Below are 27,993 nucleotides of genomic sequence, written 5' to 3'. Positions count from 1 at the left end.
TTCTCCTCCCCAGCCCACAGTAACCAATCCGCCAAAGACAACGCGACGGCGGCGGTGATAAAAATTCGCAAATCGGCCAATGCGCTGTCAACGTCACTGTCGTAAATACAGTTGCTTACGAGGCCGACCGCTGGCGCTGCCGCTGCCATCGCCAAACGTCGCTGTTGCACTTGCTCACCACACACACACACCATTCAAGCAGCGCTCTCTCTAACACACCACAATAACGACTCTAGGGCACCTACGCCACATGAGTACCTATTATACCGACTGGTTACATACGTATGTACATATGTAAGTAGTTGCTTTGAATTTTCGTTATCTTTTGTCACTTAGCATATTATTTGCTGCAGCTTGTTGTTGCTATTTGCATTAAAGTGTGAGAAGTTTGTAGTAGTAGTCAAAGAGCTTGATAAATTGATTTAAGCACAAGAGTATTGCACGATTTGTGAAATGAGCATCTAACTCTTTATTCAGCGCTACATATTTCCCCTTAAATGGTTCGGGAACTCATAGTGGTTTCCCCTAAGTTTCTATTCAGCTATTCAGCTTATTCGATCGCTTGCGGTATTTCCCCTGCTGGGTAGCGGCGAGATCTCTTTGCAAAGAGAGGAAATGTACGTGTACGGCATATTTGCTTGCACATTATTTTTTGTGTAAATGTTTTTAATGCCAATTTTTGCTTTTGCGAATACTCACTCACACACAGCTTTCTAGCTGGCTGGCTGGCTGACTTGCTAGCTAGATAGCCGGCCGGTATTTTGGGCTGCATGCGAGTGGCTGTCAAGCAGATTAACTAAAAGAGTGCCATAGAGGAGCTTTTAATTTTTTTTCGTATTTCGTATTTTTTTTTTGCTTAATTTAAAATTTTTTTTGTTTGTATGACAAATTCTGCTGAAGCTTAAATTTTTTCGCATACATCACATTCTATGTCCGTACATTTAGTAACAGCGTGTGCTTGTTGTTGTTATTATTGTTTGTTGAGTACTTTTGTGAAATGTGTTGTAACAAATTTTGGGCAGTAATTGATGAAATTTCGGTATTACAACTATATACATACATACATACATGCATATATATGCACATTGACGAGACATACATACACAGAACTTCCGCAGTTGCCTTTTAGGTAGGCGTTGAAAATTAGAAGCTATTTAATGTTGATTTAATTGTATTTGCTCACTTTTCTTTTATATTTGGTTTGGTTTTGTAATCAAAAATTTATATTTCTTATCTACATATACATGCATACATACATACATACATCCATTCATACATCTACCGTTCGCCAGCAACTTCTTCGTACACCTACGTACGGCAAATCAACTAATTTGTGAATTCTATTTCATCATTTCTTTTTTGCCCACTTGACTTTTATGACGTGTCCGCTCCGCTTTTCACGCTTGTGTTACGTCAGCGGCATAGAGCTGCAGTTTTATCAGCAGTATTTGACGATTAACCCGCCCACCCACTGTGTCAATATGGTGGCGCCTACGGTGGCGGTCGCCTCAACATTACACGTACACGCACACACACACATTCGCACATTCAGCTGCTGCCTTATTTCAGTATGTTGTCAATCGTACTTATCTGCGAGATGCTTACTACGAGTCGCGATGGCTGAGTGCGCGCATAAGAGGAGCAGGGGGGAGCAGTGTTCAATAGCGCGACTAGTGTTGGAAGCACGTTTAGGCCAGATAAGCAACTGTAATAGGTAGCTTAATTGAGAGATAATCTGTATTTTTCCCTATCCTGACATTAATTGCTTATTTTGTAAGCTAATTTTCGTTCGGGTTAGGCTGTGGGGGGTGTTGCCTTTAAAGAACTCACTAATCCATCAGCAGTCGCCCTGTGATGCACAGGAAAAGCACAAAGATTGCCACCCATCTCTGGTTGTGGGCGAGTTTGGTCAGTGTTGGTAGGGAAGTGAAGTGAGTGACGAGACTGTGAAGTGGCGTGGAGCAGTGGTCTAAAGCGCATTGCGTTCACGCGAGAACTGTTAGCGAGATTTCGCCTCTTCCATTGGCATCCCCTCAATTGCGGACAAATCATTTTGCGACACTCCGAGTGCCATGAAGTTAATAGTCAAATGCTCTGTGAGGGATCGCCTTCGTAAGCTCCGCGTTATTCGCTCGCCGACTCGCTCGCTTCCCTCTGCAATTGTGTTGTTTGTGGCTGTTCAGCGGTTTTCCTCCATAAACACTCCAACTTAGAACACCCCCAGAAGAACGTACAGTTTTTGTGCCGCCTCTGAACGGCTCTCGAAGCTTGTCATTGCGCTTCTGGAGCAATCAATTGATGCGTTTTAGTTTCTTCATTTTTCCAATTTTCTCCATTTTTAGTTTCTTCTTTTTTTACTTTCACTCTTTTCTGCTTTTTCACGAGTTCGTCTTCTTCGTGGTAGTGAGCATTTTCTTTGTCCTCTTACTTTCCTTTGCATTCTCTTCCTCATTCTCATACCATCCTTTCATTTTCATTTGTATTCTCTTCCTCTTTCTCATGCCATCCTTTCATTTTCATTTGTATTCTCTTCCTCTTTCTCATGCCATCCTTTCTTTTTCATTTGTATTCTCTTCCTCTTTCTTATGTCATGTTTTCATTTTCCGTTATATTCTCTTCCTCATTCTCATGTCATTCTACTCTCCATTCCAGTTCTAATCACAAGCCTTAGGACCATCTCGATTCAGTACTTAAGCTTAGGCTTCTTCTTGCCTTAATCTTCATCTTCCCGCTCGCGTTAATCTTTCTTTTGCCCTTCTTCAACAGTTTAGGGACCTGCTCAGGTCCCTTCTCATCATGGGCCGCGTCTAACCCGAGCAATTGTCCTCAAACTATACCAACTTGAGAGAGTTGCTTGCTCAGTAAGCACAAAGAGATGAAAAGAATTGTTAATAGGCTTCGATACGCCTTATTTTTCTTCTCGATTATTTTGCTAAGCCTCGAGCTCCATACTTCAGTGCCCCATAAAACCATATCTTTATTATTTTTGTCACTATTTTCGTAATTCTTCTTCAATTCCAATTCCACTCGAAAGCGTACTAAATCCTATTGTCGCTTAACACCTGACCATCTTCACCTTCTAAATGCCACTTAGTGTTCCCATAGAGTAATTCTTAACTCCGATTACGACCACGGAATTATGTAGCCATCAAAGCCACGGTTAGCAAACGGGTTACTTTAACCCACAAGTGCGCCTGACAGCCTGAGAGAGGCTACACATGGATAAAACTGATGTTTCCTGTAATGTAAGACCGACTGTGGCATATCCTCTTGTCATTAAGCAGAAGAGACAGAAGGTAGGCTGCTGGTTGAACTGATGGAGCGCCATCACATGGAAAAGGTAGGCACTCTGCCCAGCATGTGGAGAGGAGCCACTTTCTGTAATGGCGGACCACTTTTTGTGTGTCTGGCCGGGCTTTGTGCTCGAATCAGCCTTGACTTCTTTGGCACTGATGTGTTAAGAAGCGACCACCTGTGGTTCCTTGACACAACAAGATCTACTCAGATTTCTTCGGAGATCGGGTAGATTTAAAGAAAATTAGAAAATTAAAAAGGAAACCCGAGTGCAGTACAATGAACTGAATGTTGTCTGATTGCTGTAGTTGCTAGTCTGTCCCGGAAACAAAAAAAAGACCTCGGAATGCGCTGACTAGATATTCTTGTCTTGCCCAGCCTGCGCTCTCGAAGTGCAGTAGTACAGTCAGCGCAGGCATACCAAAAATTATCCTTAAAAAGTTAGCACCAGCGCTTAATCTCATTCGGCAACGGAAAGAAAGCTGTAATCGCAAACTAAAAGCCCAAAAAAAACTTGAATGAATGAAACAATAAATGGAGGGAAAGAAATGCAACAACGACAGATGCGCGGAAAGAAAGCATTGGGAAAACACAAATGAACTTTCCGACTGACTTGAGTCGCGCACTGCATGCGCTGGCTGGCCGGCCGATTGGGTCTGACAGTTGCAACAACCCTTTGCGTTGATCGAAGAAAGGGCTGCGCTTTGGCCGACGCAAAGAAAGTAGGACTACACACGCCTCTACAGGGCCCGCGTGTGTATAAGCGCTGCGCTAACAGCAACAGCAGGAAGAGGGAGAAAGTATTTCGCTGATAAAAGAGCAATTTGCAACAGCAGGAAACCGCGTTGCAATAATGGACGATAGCGCATCAATGTGGATCTAAATGGATGGAATTATAGGCGACCTACAAAAGTGCAGTTTGTGTTGCGTGGTAGCAACTGAGACCACAGCCAAGCCAGATCGACAGATTGCGACCTCTTTTGAAGGTTAGTGGCTACCGATTAGGCGTCATATTTAGGCTTTGTTGGTGGTTAGAAATATGTGTGGTGTAAAGGTGCGTGGATCATCTGCCATCAAAATACATATTTGTAGCTTAGGTTAGTTGTTAGCAATTTTCGAGTCACACCACATAACGTTGGAAATTCAACGTCTGTTGTGGTTTGCGATACGTGAAAAATAGTCGAGCGGCAGGCGGCTTTTATTTTTATTTTAATTTTTGTTTTTTGCCCTCATTGCTCGGCATTGTGTAAATGTAAGCGGTCAGGTCAGCGCGATGGCGTACGCAGTTGGCCGAAATGTGAACGAATTGGCTGAATTGCTATTTATGTAAACAAGTGTATGTGTGTAGCGAGCAACCGACAAACGCCAACCGGCAACCGACAATGCGGACACTGATGACGCTGCGAATGCTATCAAAACAGCCAAATCGCCACTATATCGAGGCCATTGAACTTGTCCGCAAAACAACAAAAAAAAAAAAATGGGAAAAGTAAAGAAAGCAAATACGCAGAAAGCGAACTAAAATGTTGTGCTGCCGTGCGTGTTGTTGTTGTTGGCGGTGTTGTTACTGTTTCTCGGTCTCGGTCTTGGACTCGATTTCGATTTCGGTTGCTGTTGCTTTTGCTATTGCCATTTGGCCATGGACGTTGTGTTTTTATTTCTCGGACTACTACATTTGGTTACCAACGCATCGATCGCGTACACATGCCCGACTCCCCCACGCCTCCTTCATGCCTACCAATTCGTAATTGTATATGTATGCGCATTCGCATTCGCATTTCCTTTTCATTTCTGTTTACGAGTTTGTATATTATTTTCTTTTAGCTTATTTCGTATTTTCTTTAACAATTTTAGCTACTGGCCTGTTACCGTTTTACTACCGGCTGGCAGCTCCCGCCGATTTTACGAAATTTGTACGCACACATCGCCTCACACTACCAACGCATCTTCGGCCGTAATTCGATTGCATACAAGCTGGCGGCTGGTCCATCAGCAGGGTTTGCTTGTGCTTTGGTAAGCCATTGCCGGCTGTCGGTTGTTGGCGATCGACTCCATTGGCATTGCAGTCCGCCAGCTGGAGCTGTGCTTGACTGTAATAAATGCGCGCGGAAGTTGGTTTGAAGAGTTTAAGTGACATAAAAGTGATCTCTCAGCATTGCGCTTGGGTGATGCATACAAATGTCAATGGACACTTTCAAATCAGGCTGGAAACGTGTTAAAGCACATGTATTTGTAAGAGTGGCGGGCGGGTTTAGTCGGCTCAGCGTAAGCGTACATTCTAACAGATTTCTAGCACATTTCCGCGCGTCACGTTATGATACAACCTTCAAAAATGTGATCCCACACACAAAGAAAACGAGCAAATCCTGTTCAAGGTCTAAATCGCGCAAATGCGCACACGTACATAAATGCTTATCTACACACACACACACATGCTTGAGTACACTCGCTAGATTCAGCAGCAGGCCGGCCGGCTGAACTCAGCACAGTAACTTAATGCAATCAAGTCCCGTTTGGAGTGGCCAACAAACGAGCAGCTGGACTGGATAATGCGCACGACCAGTTTACCTGCACACACACACGCGCGTACTTAATACGTTATGTACTTATTTAGGTTGTTGTGTGCAAGTATGTAGGCATGTGTGTATATGTATTTAGGACATAAGGAATTCTTGGAAATTTCTAATGAACTAACAAACAACAAATAAATGCACGCAAAGAGCGTCAAAGCAGCACTGCTGCGGCGGTGCGGCGGTGCGACAGCAATCAGTGCATGCCAACAAGCGCCGTAAAAATGAACGAATATGAGAATTTGCGAAAATTTGTAGTGCAAAAATAATATTAGTACGAACACAAATGCATACATACATGCGAATATGTATCGACCCCTGCAGTGAATCGAGCTGGTAGAGAATTAGACCACTGAACTGTGGTCTTAGGTAACACAGCTGATTCGCGCTCTAACTTCTCACTCTGCCTACTTTTTTCTAGGCGTTGTATTATCAGCAACAATTGGTATTATGATGTGACCCATCTGGTGTCCAGGTTATTACCAGAAATATAGTTGAACTCTAAAATGTTGGTATTCGACTCTACAAGTGTTGAAATATTTTAGTACAGTCAGCCTGTCCAAGGCAAGACGTTTACAAAAACATACGATGGACCGCTCATCAGCCTGCAGGCAGAACCCGTTGCTGTTGTTGTTGTTGTAGCAGCGTAAAAAATTCCCATACATGCATTGGAAATGCTGCTGTAGTGAGAGTCCATCGGATATAAATCCGGGTCGTTCGGGTAACATAGAACCGATTGTCATGGGAACACAGAACCGGTAGTTTATTGCAGTAGAAAGCGGAGTAGCAGCTGATTCCCATATATTAGGCCTCTTCTATTCGCCACTTCTCTGCTCGATTAATTTGACGAAAAATTTGCATCCGAAAGTAACCGCAAATTTGCCGAGGAATATACGCTGCTAGAGAATATGGATAAACCTCATAAAACTGGTTGAGCACTTTCTCTGTAAATGTCCGGGTTAGGCAGCTAGACGATTAAGCTCACTGGGTATTCCTTTCTTCGACAGCATGGGGCAATGCGCCAACCTAAATCCTATCAATCTTCTCCATTATATCAACAGCTCTGGCTGGTTGAAGATATCTGCCTGTTGGAGGTCTCATAATGGTATCAAAACGGCGCTTCAGTGCCTTGAAGAGTGCCAGATTGGCACTTTAACCATTTCACCTATCTATGACTCACTATTTTACAAACAAATACAATTTTAGGCAGCTCAATTCGAACGGAGAGACCTATTGACCATCGAAAAGGTGAGACCTATCAAGTAACTAGTTGTTCTACTTAACGTCTTAAAAGTCTCCTCCACCGAAGAGATGCCGTAAAAAGCTGTGTCTGAGACAAACAAAAATTGTTGATGTGCAAGCTGTCCGCTAAGGTTACTTAGTGCTTCTAGTTGCTTGGCGAAGCTATTCACTTTGATGCCTGTTTTGGGGCGGTAGCATCTAGCATGGGAAGGCGCCATTCCTCTAACAGAGAACTACTAACTCTTTTGTGCGTTGAAAATGTCTCTGTTGAGGTTGCACAATGTTTGGTATTAGCAGAATGGCGGCGGATGAAGATGAAAGTATATGAAGCGCTAGTGAGGCCCACACTAACATACGCCAGCGCGGGATGGATACCTAAGGCAGCAGACACCGCTGAAATACTGAGATTTGAAGGAAAGGCACTACAAAAAATATGTGGTCCCTTGCGACTGGTTGACAGAATAAGTATACCGAATCAGATATAATGACAAGCTCGATGCAATGATACAACATGAAAATGCAATACGTTTGATCGAAAGTCAAAGAAATACATGGGAACAGAATGCCCAAAAACAGAGCTGCCCGTATAGCGGTCCATGGACTACCGATTGGATACAGAGTACAGGGGAGGCCAAGTAAACGCTGACTTGATGAGGTTATAGTGGATCTGCGAAAATTGTGAATCACAAACTGGCAAGACGTAGCTCGAAGTGGAGAGCTGTGGTTGCAGATGGAATGGTCTGCACAAGACTGAAGCGCGATGCAAAGGTAACTGAATGCAATCGTATTGGAAAATCGTCGAGTGACTGAAAGAGGTTCAGTAGAAGCTCCCTCGGCTTCTCATTGCGCAGCGTAAGCAATATTTTGACTAAAGTATTGAGTTTTAGAAAGCTGTGTGCACAAAGATTGCCGCATTCGCTAACAATGGAATAAAGCCACATTTGCATGCGACTTGCTCAACAACAGCTGGAGCGTTTTCGAGAGGATAAAGTGGATTTTGTGCGTCGATTCGTCGCTAAGGATGAGACCTGGGCCTATCAGCATGATTCTGAATCAAAACAAGAGACTAAAGAGTGGTGTGAACCTGGTTCTGCGACTCCGAAACGAGTTCGTGTCTAGAAATCGGCCAAGAAGGTGTTAGCGTCAGTTTTTTGCGATGCGAAAGGAATTTTGTTCGTGGATTACTTGGTAACTGGTAAAACTATAAATTCCTCTTAATATTGTAACCTTTTAAATCAGCTGAAGGAAAGAAATTCGTGAAAAAAGAAGCAGTTCTCAAAAGAAAATATATTTTTTACGCCGTATTACAAGAGCATTTTCACAATGGCTAAAATCCATGAATTACAGTTCGGATTGTTGGAACAACCATCGTATGCACCAGTTTTGGCCCCTAGGGACAGGTCCAACGGTTTCTAGACCTAAAAAAATGCTTGCATGGAAGCGTTTTTCATCAAATGTTGAGTTCATAATAGCAGTGGAAGCATATTTTGCCGTCCTTCCAGATGCTCACTTCAGCGATGGAATTCGTAAATTGGAATCGCGTTAGCACAAGTGTATTGATGTTCAGGGAGACTATACTGAATAATGAAGTGTATTTCAAAGCATAAAATTGTATTTTTCTTATAGAACCGCAAAGCTCATATGGGTTTGGGGACCAGCGCTTTACGAGTCTACCCTAATTTATTTGCTACAGGGTATTTGTATGGTAGATGCACGGCAAATGTTAAAATTCAGCACAAGAGTATCCTAAAAGTAAATTTCAATCACAACAGCAACAACAAAGAGCCAACGTTGCAGCAAAGGTGTCCAAACAGCAGTCAAATGTGCGACGGTGGCGGCGCTCAAATTCGTAACGAAAACAACGTCCGAATGAAATGTTTGGCGGCAAAGGATTGCGCTGCCTACAACTACACAAATCTCTGTACTTAGCTGTATATAAATTATATTTATACATATGTATATTTATGTATGTATGTATGTGCAATACCTAAATAACTACATTCGCATTTGGGATGGATGCTGTTAGCCGTTGCGGTGAGTGCAGTGGAAATAATTCAAGGTTAAATTTTTGTACCTTTCGCTTTGTAGTACTGCCTGTATGTACTTTTATTTGGGTTTTTTCGGCAATAGAAGCTACGAAGAAACAAAAGACCACGTGAATGCGTACATACATACATACACACATGCAAACATGAATAGCTACATATTTACTATACCGCCTCGCACAAATAATGAAAGCCGAGACGCGTATGCGGGGATAACATAAATACATACATTTACCCAAATAAATATACGTACATGCACACAAACATACATACATTTATTTTAAGTATAATGAAGGCGTGTTAGCGAATGCTGCCGAATTTTGCTATTCAGGTAGCGAGGATATGTGTTGTGGCATTTCGTGTACAGCGGCGTGGTAATGATATATTAGGAGAAGGAGCGAGCATACATATGTCATATGCACGTATAACGTGCGCAGCTGAGCGTGAAGTGGGAAACTATGATTTTGCTTTTAGGAAAATTGCAATTACTGAAATTTTCAAACATACAATATTTGAAAAGAAAACCAGTTGGCTACTTGAGTGTTGTTGGTAATTATTAACTTTCCAAGTCCATCCACCCTCTTTCCTCATTTTTTTTGGTTTCAAATGTAACGCTTGTCACTGTCAATGAAATTCATGATCTTGGTGTTGTTTTTGATGCGTCTTTTATGTTCATTATCCATATGAGACTCTATTTATCCGCAGGCATATGCCAACTAAGCTTTTCTGCGACGCTTTGCAAGTGATTTTAAAGACCCATACACTAGAAAATTGTATATAATGCGTCCGTTCGAAGTTGGAATACGTCTCCTTCGGTTGGAATCCAATGTATTCCCCGCATTCTCTTGGAATTGAAAGAGTCCAACGCAAGTTTGTACGTTTTGCTCTTCAACCTTCACACTTTGATCGTCGCTTGCCATTCTACAGTTGCTTACCAATATTTTATCACTTGCGATTCGACGCCTTGTTCAAACGATATAATATACCGCTACGTCTGTTCAGATCTACTCGGCCAAAGAAGTTTCAGTGTTCCTAATATAGCATTTCGCTCCTATAATCCTTTGTATTTAGAAATTCTCAGTTCTAATTACTCTAATTTCGCTCTTCTTAGAAAAGGACTTGAAGCGCTTAATCGGCTTCCTAGAAGTCGTTATCTTGATTTTGCGATGTCAAGGCATCTGTTTATGTCACTTATTGAGTCTTATTGTTTGTGAAATAAATTATCAATTTAGTTTTAATTTTTAAGTTTTTGTTATGTAACCCTGTGTAAGTAAATCTGGTCAGTGACTTATGTAAATAAAGAAATAAAAAAAATGTATATTGGACACCAAGTTTCGTGGCATCGAAATTACCAATGATCCGCCAGCTATGTCCTCAATCTGCGCAGCTTCTTATGCATCAAATACAACATAGCCGTTAATTATCGATTTTCGCACACCTGAGTTACCCCACAACTATGTACACCTACCACTAACAAAACCAGAGAACGTAAATTCATGCATTATGTTCTCTGACAACACAAACAACAGGTGTTTCAAATGCAAGCAAAAATTACTTTCGTAAATATTTGTTATTTTGGTTACATAATTATTAATTTTGTTCAAATTCAATGATTATTTAGCAATTTAATGGTTTCTTATGTTGATAATATAATTGTACTACACTTTTAAATCTTAAATATTCTAAAATACTTGGTTTTGAGTTTAATTTTAAATTCCTGCTTTAAATTTTGTTAGACATTAATGAATAAATAAAATGTGTTTTAACATCTGTCAAATTTTTGTTTTGATTTTGTACCATTTTCTTGCGTGGTCAATTTACTGCCTTAAGACTTCATATTCAAAATGGCATCAAGCAAATCAGATCGCTGTAATCGAGCTTGCAAATGGCTCATTCTAATGAGCTCCTCCTGCTCTACAAAACTATTTTGATGGTATTTTTGAGTTATTTATTTTTTACTAGTTTTGAGGCTTAGAAATGAAATACCCAGGAGGCAAAAATCAACATTTTCGACATCTGCTCTTATTTGCTTTTCATCGATACCAAAAAGCTGACGTCAATGCCACATCCCACAGCGGAAGACCTTCTGAATTCGATGAAGAACGTCTCAAATAACTTTTGAAGTAGCACGCTCGCCAAAGCAGCCATGAACTGGCGGAAAAAATGAACTGCGATCATAAAACGATTCTCAATCAAATTCATTTAATGGGTTTTTAACTGAAAAATTGGGAGCCTGGGTACCTCACGAGCTCAACGAGAAAAACACAGAAAGTCGCCTTCAAATTGCTTCTCAGCATCTCGCCCACCAACGAGCAACATGCGGTCATAAACAGCGCTTTTTGGTCCGAATCATCACGGGAGATGATAAATGGTGCCTATACATCAGCGGTACGCCAAAGTTGAGAGTCAGCCCGGATCTTCATCCAAAGGCGATCATGATATGTGTTTGTTGGGACTGGGAGGGCATGGTGCCCTGACAAATGCTCGAAAAGAATGCCAGGGTCAAAAAGTATACGAATGATTTTAGTATCCTTACAGAAATTCTAACAGCGCATTGCAGATTATCATTTTACTACCTGGAAATATATTCGAATGGCTACGAAACTTAGCACTGATGCATAAGTGGCGCATGGCTAAACATACTTTGCCGGAGGAGGAAATAAAACTCAAAAAAATGTGATGAACACTACAACTTATTGAAGAAGTTGGACTCACAGAAATACTTCGAATCCATGAAAGGGGCGCAATAGATCTTTCAGGCCGCGGCACTAAAACCTCTCAAAATAATAACAGTAATAGAAGGTGAATTTGTGCTTTGAGTTTCCATAATATGTTTAATGTTTCTTGATTGAAGTCGTTCAGTTTGTGATCCGCTCGTTTAACGACAACGAGCTGGTTACGTCTGGTTTTTAAATAGTCGTCAAAACAGCTAAAATCCCTAATGGCATGTAAGGAGTAATTAATTAATAGTTCGTGGAAAAAGTGCTGCTGAACCAAGAGTATTTAAGTAAATCTAAGCAGCCGCAAACCGGGTTGTTCCTCTAACAAAGCACGCAGTAGAAAACTACAAATTCGCAATCAAGGCTGCAAATGCTCCATATTTTTAGTTGAACTCATACATTTGATCTCCTTTAGACACGTTTGTGACATTACCGAGTTATGCACTATAATCAGCCGCTTTCTCTCGAACACCCCACTAGCCGTAACGCCACTGCTCTTACAAGGCAGTGTCGTTTGAAGTGGTGCAAAACTGGTGTTGCTAAGTGAAGGTAGCAGATGTAGGGCTTGTAGTCAAAAAGCAGGAGCAACGGATATGCAGAGAAATCCGTGAATTGGACGGTAAGCGTGAGTCAGAGAGTAGAATGAAATGCGATTTGAAGTTGAGTTAAGTGAAATGCGAAAAAAAACACACATAACACATCTATACTCGTATATGCTGCACAGAAAAACGACACATATTTGTTGTTATTAGGTTTATGGTCTGAACAACACAGGACGCAGCGTCATGGTGCAGACAAGATTATGCGCGATGAATGAATGAAAACAGCGTACCAAGCAAAAAGGTTTACTCGACGTGCGCGCGCCATGGAAATCTAGAGAGAGAGAGAGAGATGAAGAGAGAGAGGGAGTGGGAGAGCAAGCTCGCAAAGAAGTCGTATGAATTATGCCGTATTTCTAGTAAAGCGAGAAAGGTCACGTACAGTCCGTATGCTCATACAAATTCATAACGTGTACAATTCAAGAAATTTACGAATTTATCTAAGCACCTTTCTAACTGAAACTAAACAGTACCAAACAACGATTGGCAAGCGCAAATTTTGAAATGCCAAGTGTTGTCTGACACGTATGAGTGGGTGTTTACGGCAGCGCTTCCTGCGCAAAACATTTTATGGTACACCGTAGTGAGTAGTTGAGCCAGCGCTACCTGCAGTAGTTGGAAAATCAGAAAAAAGCGCCAAAAGCATTGCATGCTTAGTCTGCAGTGCAAATCACTGATCACCGGTTTCGCGCAATTCTAATCGTTGATAGTTGAGAAACTGTGTAAGCGCTGGTAACAAAGACTGCCTTGAATTGCTGAACAGAGAATCACGTTTGGCAACGAGTCCTGGCAACTAGGCACTTAGCAGGCAACTGGGATGAAAATACCTCAAGAGCAAAAAGTGCCTCATCACGGCTCGCTTAATGTATGGCACAAAAGCTTGGAAGTTTTGAGAGCCCCACTTTCGCGCGTAGATATCTAAACTTTTGCGCATTAGCGTCTTTTATAGAAATTAGCGCTGTTTTAGAAAAAGTGCAGAAGCACGTATGTGCCAAACGCCAGCGATGGTCACCGCGCCAGCGTGCAACCTCATCTTTCGAATGTGCAATCGCTCGCGTCTGCACAACCGGTGGTCTTCACCTGCTTGAAATACTCGCCTAGTTGATGATATAAGCGAGATGTTGCTCGTGAAGACCGCCAGAAGTAGAAAGCATGTGTGAGTCACTAGTTTTGAACCTCCTTGTATGTCGTCTGACATATGAATGGAAAATGGAAATGAAAAAAAGATGCTTTGAAGTTCCCAGCCAACGAAGCTGTAACTCGCTTGCGATCAAGACAAGCATAAGGCAAGCGTTTGCGGTTGTCATAGTCGAATGGGTTGGTGCGTGGCTAACATTCTGTTGTGTCCAATTTGAAGACTCGTCGTGGGCACGAAAACACTAAAATTATCTAAAACGCCTTTTTCTAATAGCGCTCGCCTCTAGGCAAGCATTGGCAAACCTCTGAATGTATTTCTACTATGCAGAAGCGCCTCACAGAAAAAGTCATCTGCTCATCGAAGACGGCGTGAAACTGTAAGTCCCTTCATTAACGGAATGGCAGCAAGGCACACACACAAGAAGTTGGAGTAGTAGCTCGGCCAAAGAGCCAACAAAGGATGTAAGCGCACATTTTATACATATAGGTATGTATAAAAGCGAGCGTCTTAAATAAAAAATTGGGGCATACACTTCTGTTAAATGTTGAGCCGAGCTCCGTCTCCTATTTGTGGGGTGCGTCTTGAGGTTGTTTCACAAATGGAGGGACGACGAAGCCGAAGCGAGAGTCTTACGCGTTTTGGCAGCTACAGAAAAATTGCTGAAGCCCTGAAAACATTTGTTAATATCCACCAGCTTCACATTTTTGCTGAGCTCCGTGAGCTTATAACGAAAAAACTAGCCGAATTGTGGTTGGAGAAGCAATGAGTTCTTCATCAAAACTATGCGCTGGCTTTTTCCACACTGACTGCCAAGGCAGGAACTCAGCTGCTAAGAAACGAAATGCCGATACGTTGCCTTTGGGACTGGTAACTGTTTCCTTAGTTGCAATCTGTGTTAAACGAAAAAACTCAAGCCTTTTTGGAAGTTAAAGTTGTCAAAGAGAAATTGACTAGTTTCCTTAAGGAACCAAGACTTACGCACTGTTTCGAACAATACCAGATTCTCTCGGTCCATTGTGTGGCTAGAAAATGGTGCTGATTAGTAAATATGTCTGCATGAAATCAAAAATAAATTATTATATTTTACAGCGCCCGTCTCGTTATGCAATAGTCAAACCTTGAATGAGTTTGCGCGTAAAAGAAATTTTTGAGCTTGGCCAAAATCGCTTAGGCGCTTACAACGTCATTTACGATGAAGAGGTTTAGTTGTTGTTGCTGGCAACTTGCTTCAATTAACGCTCGCTTTGTTAGCATTTCATGGAATGTTTTATTTTTTGCTCCAGACACAAACTCGTTTCGTCGTTTGCTGCTTTTGAGCAGCGTCAACTGCTAACCGCATAGACGCTCGCTCTTGACGTGTTTAGCGTTTTGTGCCGGCTCAAAAGCTTTTGCATTTCAATCTTAGCCAAAAATAAATTGCTTTGTTATTTTTTTTGTTTTTATTTTTGCTTTTGATTTGGTTTTATTCGTGACCAACACAATTCCATTGACGTTTTTGCATATTTTAGGCCCTGGTTGCGGCTCTTTTCAAGCAGTAGTGGGCATTTGCGCAGTAATGCTGAGCTGCAGTTTGTTTCACAGCTCCATGGAGCTCAGCTAATCGCGTATTTTATTATTGATAACAATGCTAATTGTGTGCTGTTTCAATCATTGGCCGTACTAAGAAGCAGATTGTAGTGATTGAAACAACCAAAAAAAAAAGAAATATATAAATAAAAAAATTGGATTAAGTTGCACTAGCTTTAGAGTACAGAAAATATCAATACTGAAAATATCAGAAAACCTATATATTTTAAAAGGATGGAATGTTTTGAGTCCTTATTAAGATCACTTTCAAATGCAGTCACAAATTCCAACATATCCACAGTTTCGGGACAACCAAGCAGCATTGAAGAGCGCTTAACTACGTCACAGGCAAGTCCAAAGCTATAGCGAACAGCCATAGCTCGTTTGAGGGCTTGGCTGAGCAGTTATTTGAGGCACAGTAGCAAACCAGACTGCCTGGTGGCGGACGAGCTTGCCACTTCCGTTACATATTCGTCGATCTGGAAGAGGTTCGATATGGCGCTCGTCACCTACAAACTCAATAGAAGAAACATTTTTCCTAATACAGCGGCTACAAAATAGATAAACTGAGACATCTGCAAATCAATTCAAGCTTAAGTGGTCAAAATGGCACGCGGAACGTTGCAGTGGCTTTTTAAGCTGAACAGAGGAGTATAAGAAATAGCTTCGAGTATGCTAAGAGGGCACATCACGGAGAGGAAACACTCAAAGCTGAAGCGAAGATTCTTGTGGATGTTGCAGCTAGAAATAAATCTTAAGAAACTACTCGCGCTTTGGAGAAGGAAACGGAAATTCGTGTGCCAGATTTTTTAGAAGATATGAGTTGCATAACTCGACAATGACAATCACCTACAAAGTTTTTTGTGGAAGTTGCAGGAACGTAGTGAAATTACTGCAGAAATTCCTCGTTCTTTGGAGCGCCAGAACGCCAGAATTTTTAGAAGATCTGCGTTGTATAACTCTGTATATGGCAATAGCTTACATTGGATCGCGCACACTCAATCGAATAACCGTAGGAAGCAACTTGTTATGTGTGGTCTCACAGTAGGCCGGTGCTGGTGGTCACAATTGGGAAGACGTGACTAACAATCGAGTTAAATGGAGGGATGTAGCTGCGGGAGCTATGGTGGTCTGCCAAAGACTGTGAATATGATGCTAACGATGATGTCGACGATGGTCCCACAATACATTCAGCATCGCAGCGTTTGTATGCATTCGGGCGCCTTGATGTAGTCACTCAACGCACTCAAGCTGCAACAAAATAGCGCAGAGGATGGAATGATGAGCTACATTTCTTCGTTAACAAAGTCCATTGAAAACTCTGCTTACCTGGAATTGCCATGCTTAGTTGCCGGAATGTGCCCAAAGTTTTAGCTTTGGCGCCATTAGATACTTTGCTTGCTAGTAGTAGCAGAAACCAGTAAACGAAGGAAATGCTCGTTGGATAAAAATTTAGTTTCATTCGAAGTTTCAAAGTGGCGTCAGCTTGCGGTAAAGAGAAAATGAAACGTCGCAAATTTTTGAATTGGGTAAACTTCGTTTAAGAGTTTAGCCTACTGTAGGAGCTTCAGAAATAGTGAGTAGTCGTGTTTTTTGTTGTTGTTGTTAAACTAGGCCCTAATATCTTAAAAATGGAGTAATTAGCACTTACACCCTTCGCTGGGTCTTTGCCGAGGTGCTTTTCTTATTATTGATGTGCGTGTCTTTGTGCTTTCGACAAATGGAGGAGCCTACAGCCGCTTCCGTAGGGCAAATGTGGTTTCTATGAGCTGCTTTTTCTTTTTGTGAATGGCAGCCCGAAGCCCAAGTGCCAAAAACTGCGTAACTCGAGCACTCGGCGGCACTCATAATTCGAGCAAATAAAGACTGATTAATTTGAAGTTCCAGTTAGATACTCAATTGTATTTTACATGCAAGTAAATTATTGAATTTGAAAAAAAAATAGTTTTTTTTTTCAAAAATTTAAATTTTTTTAGATGGGTCAGAAAATCTTAAATTTATAGACCTGTGCGTGTCATGGGACTCTTGTAATGCAAGAGCTCTTAGGAGAAAGAGCTTCTTAACGCGATGCTTTCCAGTGAACTCACATGTACAAGGTGGCGCAAAAGTAGTCACCCTACCGGAAGATTTATAATTTTTCCAAATGGCGGCGTACGTCAATCTTATTTAACATTAACAAGCAAGAGAGCGTGAATAGATCAAAATAAAAATTTTCATCACTCAAAATCATTTATTTCTTTCATTTATTATTTATTTAAAATAATTAATTTATTTTAGTTATTAACAATATTATTAATTATAAATTTTTCTTTAAGTATTAATAATTATAATCTCATTTATTTTTTATTTATGCAAAAAAATTAAATACAAATTGGATGATTAATTTTGTGCCACCTTGTATAATCGAAATTTCGGTTTTGTTTAATGTACGAGTAAATCGGATATAGTAGCTAAGGTTGGTGCGGCCAAGCGTCCTTAAAGAACCAGAAACGCTTCATCGAAGAGAAGCTGTGCAGCCGCCATTTTATTTTATATAACTTTGAGGGAAAACATTTATATAAATATATGAAAATAATTTGTATTGCTTTCGATATGTAGAAAATACACTGAAATGCGTTTTTCCAAGTTTTATTTTTATCGATGTTCAGTTGCAAAAATTTCCAAATTCCATATGCTAGATTTTTTTTCCGCCGCTGCAATGGCCTAGTCGCCTAAACGCAAGGCGAAAGTAGTAAAAATATACCTAAAATATATTTAGTGTTCAACAAGTGCAGTCAATATTTCTCGAATACGCTGCAGAATTTTATTTCTTGGAGCTCTAAAGAATTTTATTTCCTCGCTGCTCTAAAGAATTTTATTTTCTTGCAGATACACCTAGCGTTTTGGCGTGCTTGGATTTAATGGGAATTTTATTGCATCGAACAATTGCAATCCGGACCAATTAACGAATGCCATGGCTACTGACTCTCAAGCGGAAAAAATGACAAATGCACCCGAGCGCTGACTTTTGCATGGATCTGGCAAAAATGTTTCAACTACAACAAATTATACGCAAATAAGAGGTGCGTGAAAAAAAATGTGAAATATGCAGGCGCCAGTAGTTATTACAAAAACAACAAGTATGTGCGCATTTAACTGTTGCATGAATGCGAAACGTTATTAGCACCTCATCAGCGTGGAGATGAGTTGTGAAAAAGAGTGAGTTTTTTTTCGCCAAAGTGAAGTGAGTGGCGGCGAAAGGAAGTTCTGTGTTTTTTTTAGTTTTGGTGTAGATTTTATTTTTTTTGCTGTACTTTTTCCTTTTTGGGTTTTTACGTTTCAACTAATTTGACTGTCAATCAAAAGTGCAACACATACAGCTAATTTTTTAACATTACATAATCGATGGGAATCAAATTATGCTCAGCCAGAAGGGGGATTGCGGGGTGTAGGCAAATAAAATATTCCCCCAAAAAATTGGCAGATAAAATGAAAAAAAAAATGATGAAAAAAATCGAATGAAAGAAAATTTCGTGGCATAATAACCCTTGCTAACAAGGCGGCTCCTCTAAGCAACAAACAACAAATAAGCAGCAAACAAAAAAACTATACAAAAAAAAACATATACTGATCTAAGGATGCGAACAAACTTTTAGCTTAGGTTTTTCGGTGAAAAAGTATACAAAGTAACAACAGAATGGCAACAATTTGGGCATACACATACGCGCATATATATAAAGTATATATTTTCATATAGCACATACATACATACACGCCATATATGTGGCATTTGAAGCGCAACTATAACTCATTTGCACAAAATAAACGCACAACATGGCTGGTGTCAAAGGAGCAAATAACAGTAACAATAAGAAAGACGTACAAAAAAAAAAACACGAAAAAAGCAGGCGGAAGAAGACAACTATTTGAGGGGAAGCAGTCAGCCTGTTTTATATTGGCCTTAGCAGTCGAAGCGCTCGAGGGTTGAGGAGGACTTTGCTGAGGATAAGTTGATGAGCTGCGCGCTGAACGTAGCTGGTTACGCAAGCGCAAACACACGTGCAAAAAACAAAAAACAAAAAACAGCGAAAAACATGAATAACAGCTCAAAGCCAGCAGCAGTGAAAAATAAATACTGCATGTAGATGTTTGCCTTTGGCGTGGACAAGCCAGCAAACGCGCTGGAATGCGCTTCTAAGTGAATTTAGAAGTGTGATGTGTGTTTAGAGAGGAGTAGCGCCGCGAAGGGTTAAGAGATATCACAACCACTGGCATGGCTAATGTTGGCCAAACTATGAGAGACAAATTGCCGGTGAACCAGCATGCAAATACTCGTACATATCCATATACGCATAACTAAGAAGGGAAGCGGATAAACATTTATGCTGAGAAGTCTTTCACGCAAAGACACATCATCAGGCAGCTAAGCGAGCGCCTAAGCGAAGTGAAGTGCTTGAAGCAGAGGCGTTGGGTAGGTAGAAGAGGCGTGCGGTGGGACGACAGGAAGCGCCACAGGAAGGAGATTTCGAAGATGATGGTCATGGCAATGCAGATCATGCTGGCGATTGCTGTGCAATAAACAAAATGTTTGTGAGCAAAAGTGTGTCTGTATGGGTAAGGGAAATGCTGCAATGAATGAAGAATACAAAATTTGCTGAAAATCATGGTGGCGGAGGCGGTGGATGGAGTGTGCGGGAATAGAAAGGGCTGAAATGAGCAGAGAGGCTCAGTGGTGATATGTGTGTGTGTGATAATTTATTTGAGTATGTGATCATTTGTTTGGCGCGCCAAGTGAAAAAGTAGCAACAACAATGCAAAAATATCACCAGCAAAATTAGTCGACAATTTTGGGCATTCAAAAGGTGCACACACACATATATATGTATGCATGTGTGCATGCATTAAAAAATGTTGCTTGTGACAGCAGCGCGAAGGGATAACATGGGAAACTAGTTCACAGGCAAACACGCATAAGCACACACTTATGCACATACAGAATGTCAAAAAATAAAGAAATAAAAAATTGAAGAGCTGCAAATACATACATACCTACATATATATATGTATATGTATATACATGTGTGTGTGTGTGCGGTGCACGTCTTAGAAATGTACTTCCCTTCGCTGTTGCCTGGCTTTTGGCAAACAATTTCATACAGAAAATTAAACAATTCAAAAAAAAAAAAAAACGAAAACGAAAAAAATGCACGCAAGCAAATATTGTGCTGCGTTTTCTAATCAAGACCAAGCTGGCTAGGGAAAGATAGACAAAAGTGTGATGTTTTTTTTGGCAGTCACATTTTCTTCAATCCTTAATCATTTTGGCAATTCCTCCTGCCCTTTCTTAGATATTATGCGCGCATTTGTGGTTGTGGCAGAAAAAAATACAATTTTTTCACATAATTTTTCAGTTTGATGGAATGCCAACAGAATTACAATATCCTTCCGCAACCCTTTCCGATTGATGCTCTAAGCAGTCAGCATTTGATAAGACTGCTTTGGAAGGTAGTGCTGGCCCTGCTTGGGGACAAAACGAATGCACATATGAGTATTTCTTTAGGCAAATGTAATTGTATACTTTTCTGGTAAAATTTTTTTAGAAACTTTCATTTTATTTTATATTTGCTTTATAAGCATTTAAAATGTGAATAAATTTGCACGTAGTGTTAGCATACAAGTTGCCATATTTGTGGTGTAAGCGGTATTAGAACACGTGAAGGGTCGTATTTCAAGTGAAATGGTGTCGCATGCAGCATAATTCAGTTACTCAAATTTTATCCGCAGCGGAAAATATCCTTTTAATTACTTTTTTGTAGCAGAACCAATTATATGGCTTGTTAATCATAATAATTAGATACTTATTCACGTGCGCCGTAAGTTGCCATAGAATTGTTGTTTGCATCGAAACCGTTTATCCGGCTGATAATATTTTATCCATGCACTTAAAATTGGTTTGTGTGGAAAATCGTGTTTCTTTGTAAGTTACTGCATCTAAACTTTTTTATCCGATCACGTGAAATTTTATCCGCACCTATGGATAATTCCGAAAATAACGAAATACTATTTTGTAGGGTTTTTGCACACATTTTATAACTGCGGTTAATTTATCCGGCAGCCTAAAACACTTTTCAGCTGTAAAAATAGCCTGAAAGCATATAATGCATTATCCGTATATATTTAATCTTAATTAAAAGTGATCTTTGCAGCTTTTTGCTATTTAAATATGAGAAGTGGTAATTTCTATGTTCTAGTTGTTAACCGACATTTGTCAGCGCAATTAATTTCATGCAAATAAAAAAGGGAGCATGCGTACGAATTATTCTAACTGTACTTCTATTCCTCCTCACTGTGTACGCTTTTGTGAAAAATGGTGTTTCTCTGTAAGTTACTGCATCTAAACTTTTTTATCCGACCACGTGAAATTTTATCCGCACCTATGGATAATTCCGAAAATAACGAAATACTATTTTGTAGGTTTTTTGCACACATTTTATAACTGCGGTTAATTTATCCGGCAGCCTAAAACACTTTCAGCTGTAAAAATAGCCTGAAAGCATATAATGCATTATCCGTATATATTTAATCTTAATTAAAAGTGATCTTTGCAGCTTTTTGCTATTTAAATATGAGAAGTGGTAATTTCTATGTTCTAGTTGTTAACCGACATTTGTCAGCGCAATTAATTTCATGCAAATAAAAAAGGGAGCATGCGTACGAATTATTCTAACTGTACTTCTATTCCTCATCACTGTGCACGCTCCATATGCCGTAATGCCTTTTCCTATGATGAAGGGTGATTTTTTATTCGTTTGTTTTTTGTTTTTGGTGCCTCACATACATCTTCCTATGACGCATTTTTTCTTCCCCCGACCCATGATCATCTATTATTTTGCGTCTATGCATTCTAGAACTATTTTTAAGCGGCATGCATAGAAATTTCATGCTATACAGGGTCGTTCAAATACAGGTATCATATTGAGGCATGAGGCACGTTATATGGCATAAAATTTTGACTGTCATACCACTGCCAGCTTATTTTCATAAGTGCTTTGTTGTCCAAAAATTGCGTTTCGTTCATACCATTTTAATTAATTAAAAGGTTACACCGGATCACCCTGTGCATGTGCGTGCATGCATGCATGTGTGGGCCTGCCTCCATGTATTTTGATATGCCTAATTTATTTGTGGCAAAAATTAGCTGGTATTTAGAAGACATTGGCCTATCGCGCTTGGTTGCTTCACAGCATTTTTTCATAGTTAAATTTTTGGTGCTTTACTGCCATTATATCCTTTGACAACCCTCATTTCTAAGCCACCAAAAAAATAAAAAATAAATACAAATAATTTTTTTTCTTTGTCGTACCACATCCGTTTATGAATCTCAGTTCGGTAATCATAACCAAAAAAAACAACACATACTCCAATGCGTAGTGTTGCATTTTTGTGTGTCAACGTCAGTGGTTATTTCACGTTGCTGCCTAATTAATAGAACTTCCGATCAAGGGGGATTGCTTGGTAGACGAAATATTAATTGCTTAGAAGTTTTAAAATTTGATAATTGTTTTTTTTTTGTTTAAATTAAATATTTGTTGAGAAGGTGAATTCCAGTTATTTAATCATAAATTTGATGCAATTAACTATTTCTGAAAATTCAAAAAAAAAAATCAATAGAGCGATTTGAAGATTTATGTGTTCCCGCTTTTACTCATTTCCGAAAATTTTAGAAAAAAATATTCGAAGATTTATTTGTCCCCGCTTTCAATAATTTCCGATAATTTTAGAAAAAAATATTTGAATATTTATTTGTTCCCGTTTTTACCTATTTCTGAAAATTTTAGAAAAAAATTTTTACAGATTTGGAAAAAAATATTTCACTTTTAACCCTTTTCTGAAAATTATAGAAAAAAAAAAATATTTCAAGATTTATTTGTCCCCACTTTTACCCATTTCCGAAAATTTTAGAAAAAAAAAATATTTCAAGATTCATTTGTCTTCGCTTTTATCCATTTCTGAAAATTTTAGAAAAAAATATTCGAGAATTTATTTGTCCCCACTTTTTCCATTTGTGAAAATTTTAGAAAAAAATATTTGAAGATTTATGTGTCCTCACTTTTTTCCATTTCTGAAAATTTTAGAAAAAAATCTTCGAGAATTTATTTGTCACCACTTTTTTCTATTTCTGAAAATTTTAGAAAAAAAAAAATATTTCAAGATTCATTTGTCTTCGCTTTTATCCATTTCTGAAAATTTTAGAAAAAAATTATTCGATCTTTTAAATTTCTCACTTCAATTGAGGCACGAACCTACAATACTCAGTGAAGCGCAAGATACTTATATTTGAAAACAAGCATATTTCTAAAAGCACTTGCAAGAATATTAATAGATAATTAAAATTAAAACAATTTTCAAAACTTGCAAAACTTTGTATTTCATACAAAATTATTGCATTAAAAAACAATTAATTTCGGTTAGTGGCAACTACTTTTAAGTTATGCAGATTTTTCGCAGGTTAGTAACAACAACATATTTCAAATTACAATTTTTGATGAAAGTTTTTGTTTTGTTTTTATTTACTATTTAAAAAAAGTTGAATGAATTTGTTTTAAATACCTTGAGGTGCCAGCACCTTCCAACGGCTGTCGATCCAAAGGCGGATCAAATATTTGTTCACGATCTTCCTTAGATAATTCCAAGTCGGCAAACTGATCCAATTCCGATGCCATTTTATTTATTTTTGCGTTGCTTTTTTACTTTTGAATTTAAAAATATTAAAAAAATTTAAATTTCTTGTGCGTTTCGGAAAATGTTTGGAATGTTTTTTTGTTCTTGTAGTTTTTCGTTTTAGTTTTACAAATGCAAAAATTTCTTAAGTAAACTTGTGGTAGATTTTTGCAAAAAGTTTTCAATGCAATGTATAAAAATAGCTTTACAAATTTTGTTTAATTTTGAACTGCCAATTTGTGGTTTTAATTTTGTTTGGTTTAATTTTTGTTGTTTTGTATCCAATTGTTTTGTTCAAATTCAATGTTAAATGTCAATAATTTGCCAAAAACCTACAACGAAAAAAAGAAAAGAAAAAATTAACAAAAATGTGGAATAAAATAATTTATAAAAAAGCGAGTAGCTACATAAAAATCTTGAATACAAATTCATTTTGTATATATCCTTTTTTAATTTTTAAAATTTTTTCTTTCAATAAAACCATAAGAGAAGGTAAAGTAGTAACAAAAGACGGACATGTATGGACAAGTAGCTGGTTGTGAAGGGGTTAACGACGTGCTGCGACGTGGGACGTTCACGTTGATAGCCATGAAGTCTGGCAGCGTTCGTTCGTTCGATGCGTTGACAATGAAAGCTGGCTAATTCAAGTTTCTTTGTGTCGTCTTTTTTTTGTCGCGTTAATTAATTATCGATCAAAACAGGTTGACAGCTAAACAAAGATAATAATTAAATTTGTAAAATCTTTGGAATTCGTTTATCCTAATTTTCTATAGTATTGTGTGCGTATGTGTGAGAGAATGTATTTAAAAAAATATAAGCATGGGAATGCTCACTGACCATTGAGGCAATAAGAGGCTAATTCTGATTGTATTAAGTGATTTTATGCTTTGTAATACACTCTCCAGTGCAAAAATGTCTTACCCGGCTATACACCACCTTAACCGACAACATACTGTCTTATCAGGAGATTATATACTTTATCCGAGTACTCAATAAAATTTTCTAAGGGCTATTAGCCATAGTTCAATTGAAGTAAACGTTTGTTATCCGACATTAAAAAAATTATCCGAATACCTAACATTTTCGAAAAAATTATGTTGAACTAATTCAGCCGCGGATATATAAAAATATCTATCCATAAAAAGTAATATCTACTCAAAAAAAGTTTCAATATAAAGATTATCCACACCCATTTTTACTAAATAAAAAAACTATTCAAAAGCAAAATTGGATGACTAATTACATTACAATTCACTATCCGAATTTACAAAGTTGTACTAGCTGCACCTGAATTAAAACAGTTTATGCGACTTACTGTGGTAAATAGTTGTCGAGGAAATTATCGATACCGTTAATATATGCATCAGAAACATTTGCCCGACTTCGAGCTCTTTTATCCGGATGATAAATTACATTATAATTCACTGTGCCAACTTATAAAGTCATCCTATCCGAACCTGATTTAAAACGGTTTATCTGGCTTACAGCTGTAAATACTCTCCGCGCGAATCATCGAGGCATCATAAACATTTATCCGACTTTGAATTATTTTATCCGCTTTAGAAGAAGATAAGTTAATGTTCTAAATCTCTTTATATTTACTATTTTAATCAATTACAAAAAGTTTTTCTCCATTGTAATCATCCGTAACTGTATTAGGTGCACGCAAACATTTTGTCTAGTCTTGTACTACTTATCCGGGCGCGCGATATTTTGACCAATTAAAAACGTGGTTAAAATAAAAATAATATTTTTCAGATGTGTTATCCGGCATAAAAACAAAGCTTATAATTTGAAGCAAATAGAGGTAATCATCAAGTATTAGCGTGATTTTTGGCATTATCCGAAGTTATTGAAGAAAAAGGAACTGTGATAAAATTAATTATGTACAAAAACTAACTATTTTCTCACTTGCAAAAGGTTTATTACTCAAATTTGCTTTATCCAAATTTGAAAGAGGCGAGTAATTACAATATGATGACTTATTCACAAGATGCTAGCCTTGTTTCTGGATTTTTAACTCCTTTCCATCTATATTTGCCTTATCCGAACTTGATAAAGGCATGCAACTGCAATGTAATTACTTATCTACAAGATATTCGACTTCTATTTAGATTTGTTACTCCTTTTCATCTATATTTGCGTTATCCGTATTTCATGAAAAGCAAGTAGCCGCGTTAAAATGACTAACGCATCAAGTGCTAGCCCTTTTACTGACTTTAAAAGTTTTTGGAACCCCTTTTATCCCAACATCATACAAGCAGGTAACTGCAATATAATAACTTCCTCACATTGTAAACTTCTTTTTAGATTTAAAACTTCTTCTCATCTATATTTGTGTTATCCGTATTTCATGAAAAGCAAGTAACAGCGCTAAAATGACTTACGCATCACGTACTAGCCCTTTTACCTTTTCGGAAGCTCATTTGCGTTATGCGAACGAAATAAAAGGCAATTAATTACAATGAAGCTATTTGTTTGTTGATATTACACTGTGTTTGCGTAAAAATGTATTATCCAGCACAAACTGTTTTATCCATTCGACTTGCTAGCCTATGAAATGATAAGGTATGCATATTAGCACTTTTTTTGGGTATATGAATGCATTTAAATGTTTATCCTTGTCAGTTAACGGCTTATCCGAGAACGGTTTCATAAAACTAACAGCTTATCCGATACTAACTTTTCCGAGTGCATGGGCTAAAAGAACTCAACGCAATATACAAAATTTTCAGATAATACGCGTTTCAGCACATTTATTACCACATAGAATTAAAGCGAATTATTTTGTGTAAACGTGGCAACTCTGTTTATTCAACGTTTTCTTATAAATTTCAATCATAACTAGTTTGTCAGAGAAAATTTTGCTATATTGGATTTCTACATTATTCTATGCCTAAGCGGCCACTTTAGCTTGGAAACTTTCAAAACCTTTGCGTTGACGCAAACAAATTTTATCAACTCCTAACGGTTATTTTATAACAAGCGTGAAGATCAAAGCAAACGATTGGAATTTAAAAATGAATGAATTAATGCAATCGAAAAAATGCTAATTAGGAGCAAATAGAAGTGAAAAAACTCACCACAAAATGCGCTACTACTTGTATATTAATATTCAAAAAGTTAAATTTTTAACAAGAAAAATATGCACAAGACAGATGCGAATGCCATACATACAAATTATAGGTTGTTGAAATATTTTTCAAAGTAATCGGAAATAAGATTTTCTTGAGTTGGTTAGAGTAAATTTTTTTAACCACAAATGACATCATATACCGTACGAAATGTATTTATCTGACTGATATCCGACAACTTGCCTACGAACATAACAGGACAACGCATGTGGCAGCAAGTCACTCGCATGCGCCATAAACATAAACAATCGATAATTTGGCATGAATATAAATAGTATTCACTTATCAATCGAGACTAGAATGTGTTTAGATTTTATGAGGTGATTAGCATAATCGCTGGGCATTTCAAAAAGTTTTTATTACGAATTGATTTTTATGTGATGCTCATAGTTTACAAAATTATGAAATTGTGACTGACAAGTCGAGCTAGAAGTGTAAGCAAATCGCGCAAAATGTCTTTGGCGAAAGATGAAGGAACCTAGTTGACCGCTGTCCTGCCGCATTGCAGCTAATTCTCATATGGTTACGGATATGGGCTACTATCTTTCGCTAAGATTATGCAACCATAAAGTCAGCGTTGTAAGTGGAGGGGTTTCTTGAATATAAAATACAATAAATTAAAAGGAAAAAAAGTAGGTATAAAAATCCCAGAATGTTGGGTATCAAAACTTGATAACTCCAAAGAATACACAAGCGACTAAAAATAATCTAAAACGAGTACATATAAATGGTGATCAAATTGGAGGTACCCTTTCCAATAGGGGGTTTTTGACAGATCAGCCTTGACTACTGTCAAACAAATTACGTAAAGGCTTAATGGCTACGTCAATAAACAAAATTGTCGTATTTGAACTGAAAAGCAACCAAAAACCATTCAAGAACAGCCATTACATCTATTGAAAACTTGAGGAATCATCGGCCCATATTTTTTCAAAGACGAGGCTTGCGGCGCCAGTGTAACAGCAAATGACGGACGCTATCACGC

General features: G+C 38.5%; 1 protein-coding gene across 1 annotated transcript in view; it reads right to left on the bottom strand.

The window, feature by feature from the left end:
* The window catches only part of LOC128858959 (insulin-like growth factor 2 mRNA-binding protein 1), a 77,671-nt gene extending 53,780 nt beyond the window's left edge, over positions 1 to 23,891 (bottom strand). The window contains exon 1 of the mRNA XM_054095575.1: positions 23,764 to 23,891. Within this exon, the coding sequence (XP_053951550.1) occupies positions 23,764 to 23,876 (113 nt within the window). The 5' untranslated portion in view covers positions 23,877 to 23,891. The remainder of the gene's footprint in view (positions 1 to 23,763) is intronic.
* Between the last annotated feature and the right edge of the window lie 4,102 nt (positions 23,892 to 27,993).

This window comes from Anastrepha ludens, chromosome 3 (assembly GCF_028408465.1).
Source record: "Anastrepha ludens isolate Willacy chromosome 3, idAnaLude1.1, whole genome shotgun sequence".
NCBI classification, from domain to species: domain Eukaryota; kingdom Metazoa; phylum Arthropoda; class Insecta; order Diptera; family Tephritidae; genus Anastrepha; species Anastrepha ludens.
This window is presented reverse-complemented; position numbering and strand designations above follow the sequence as displayed.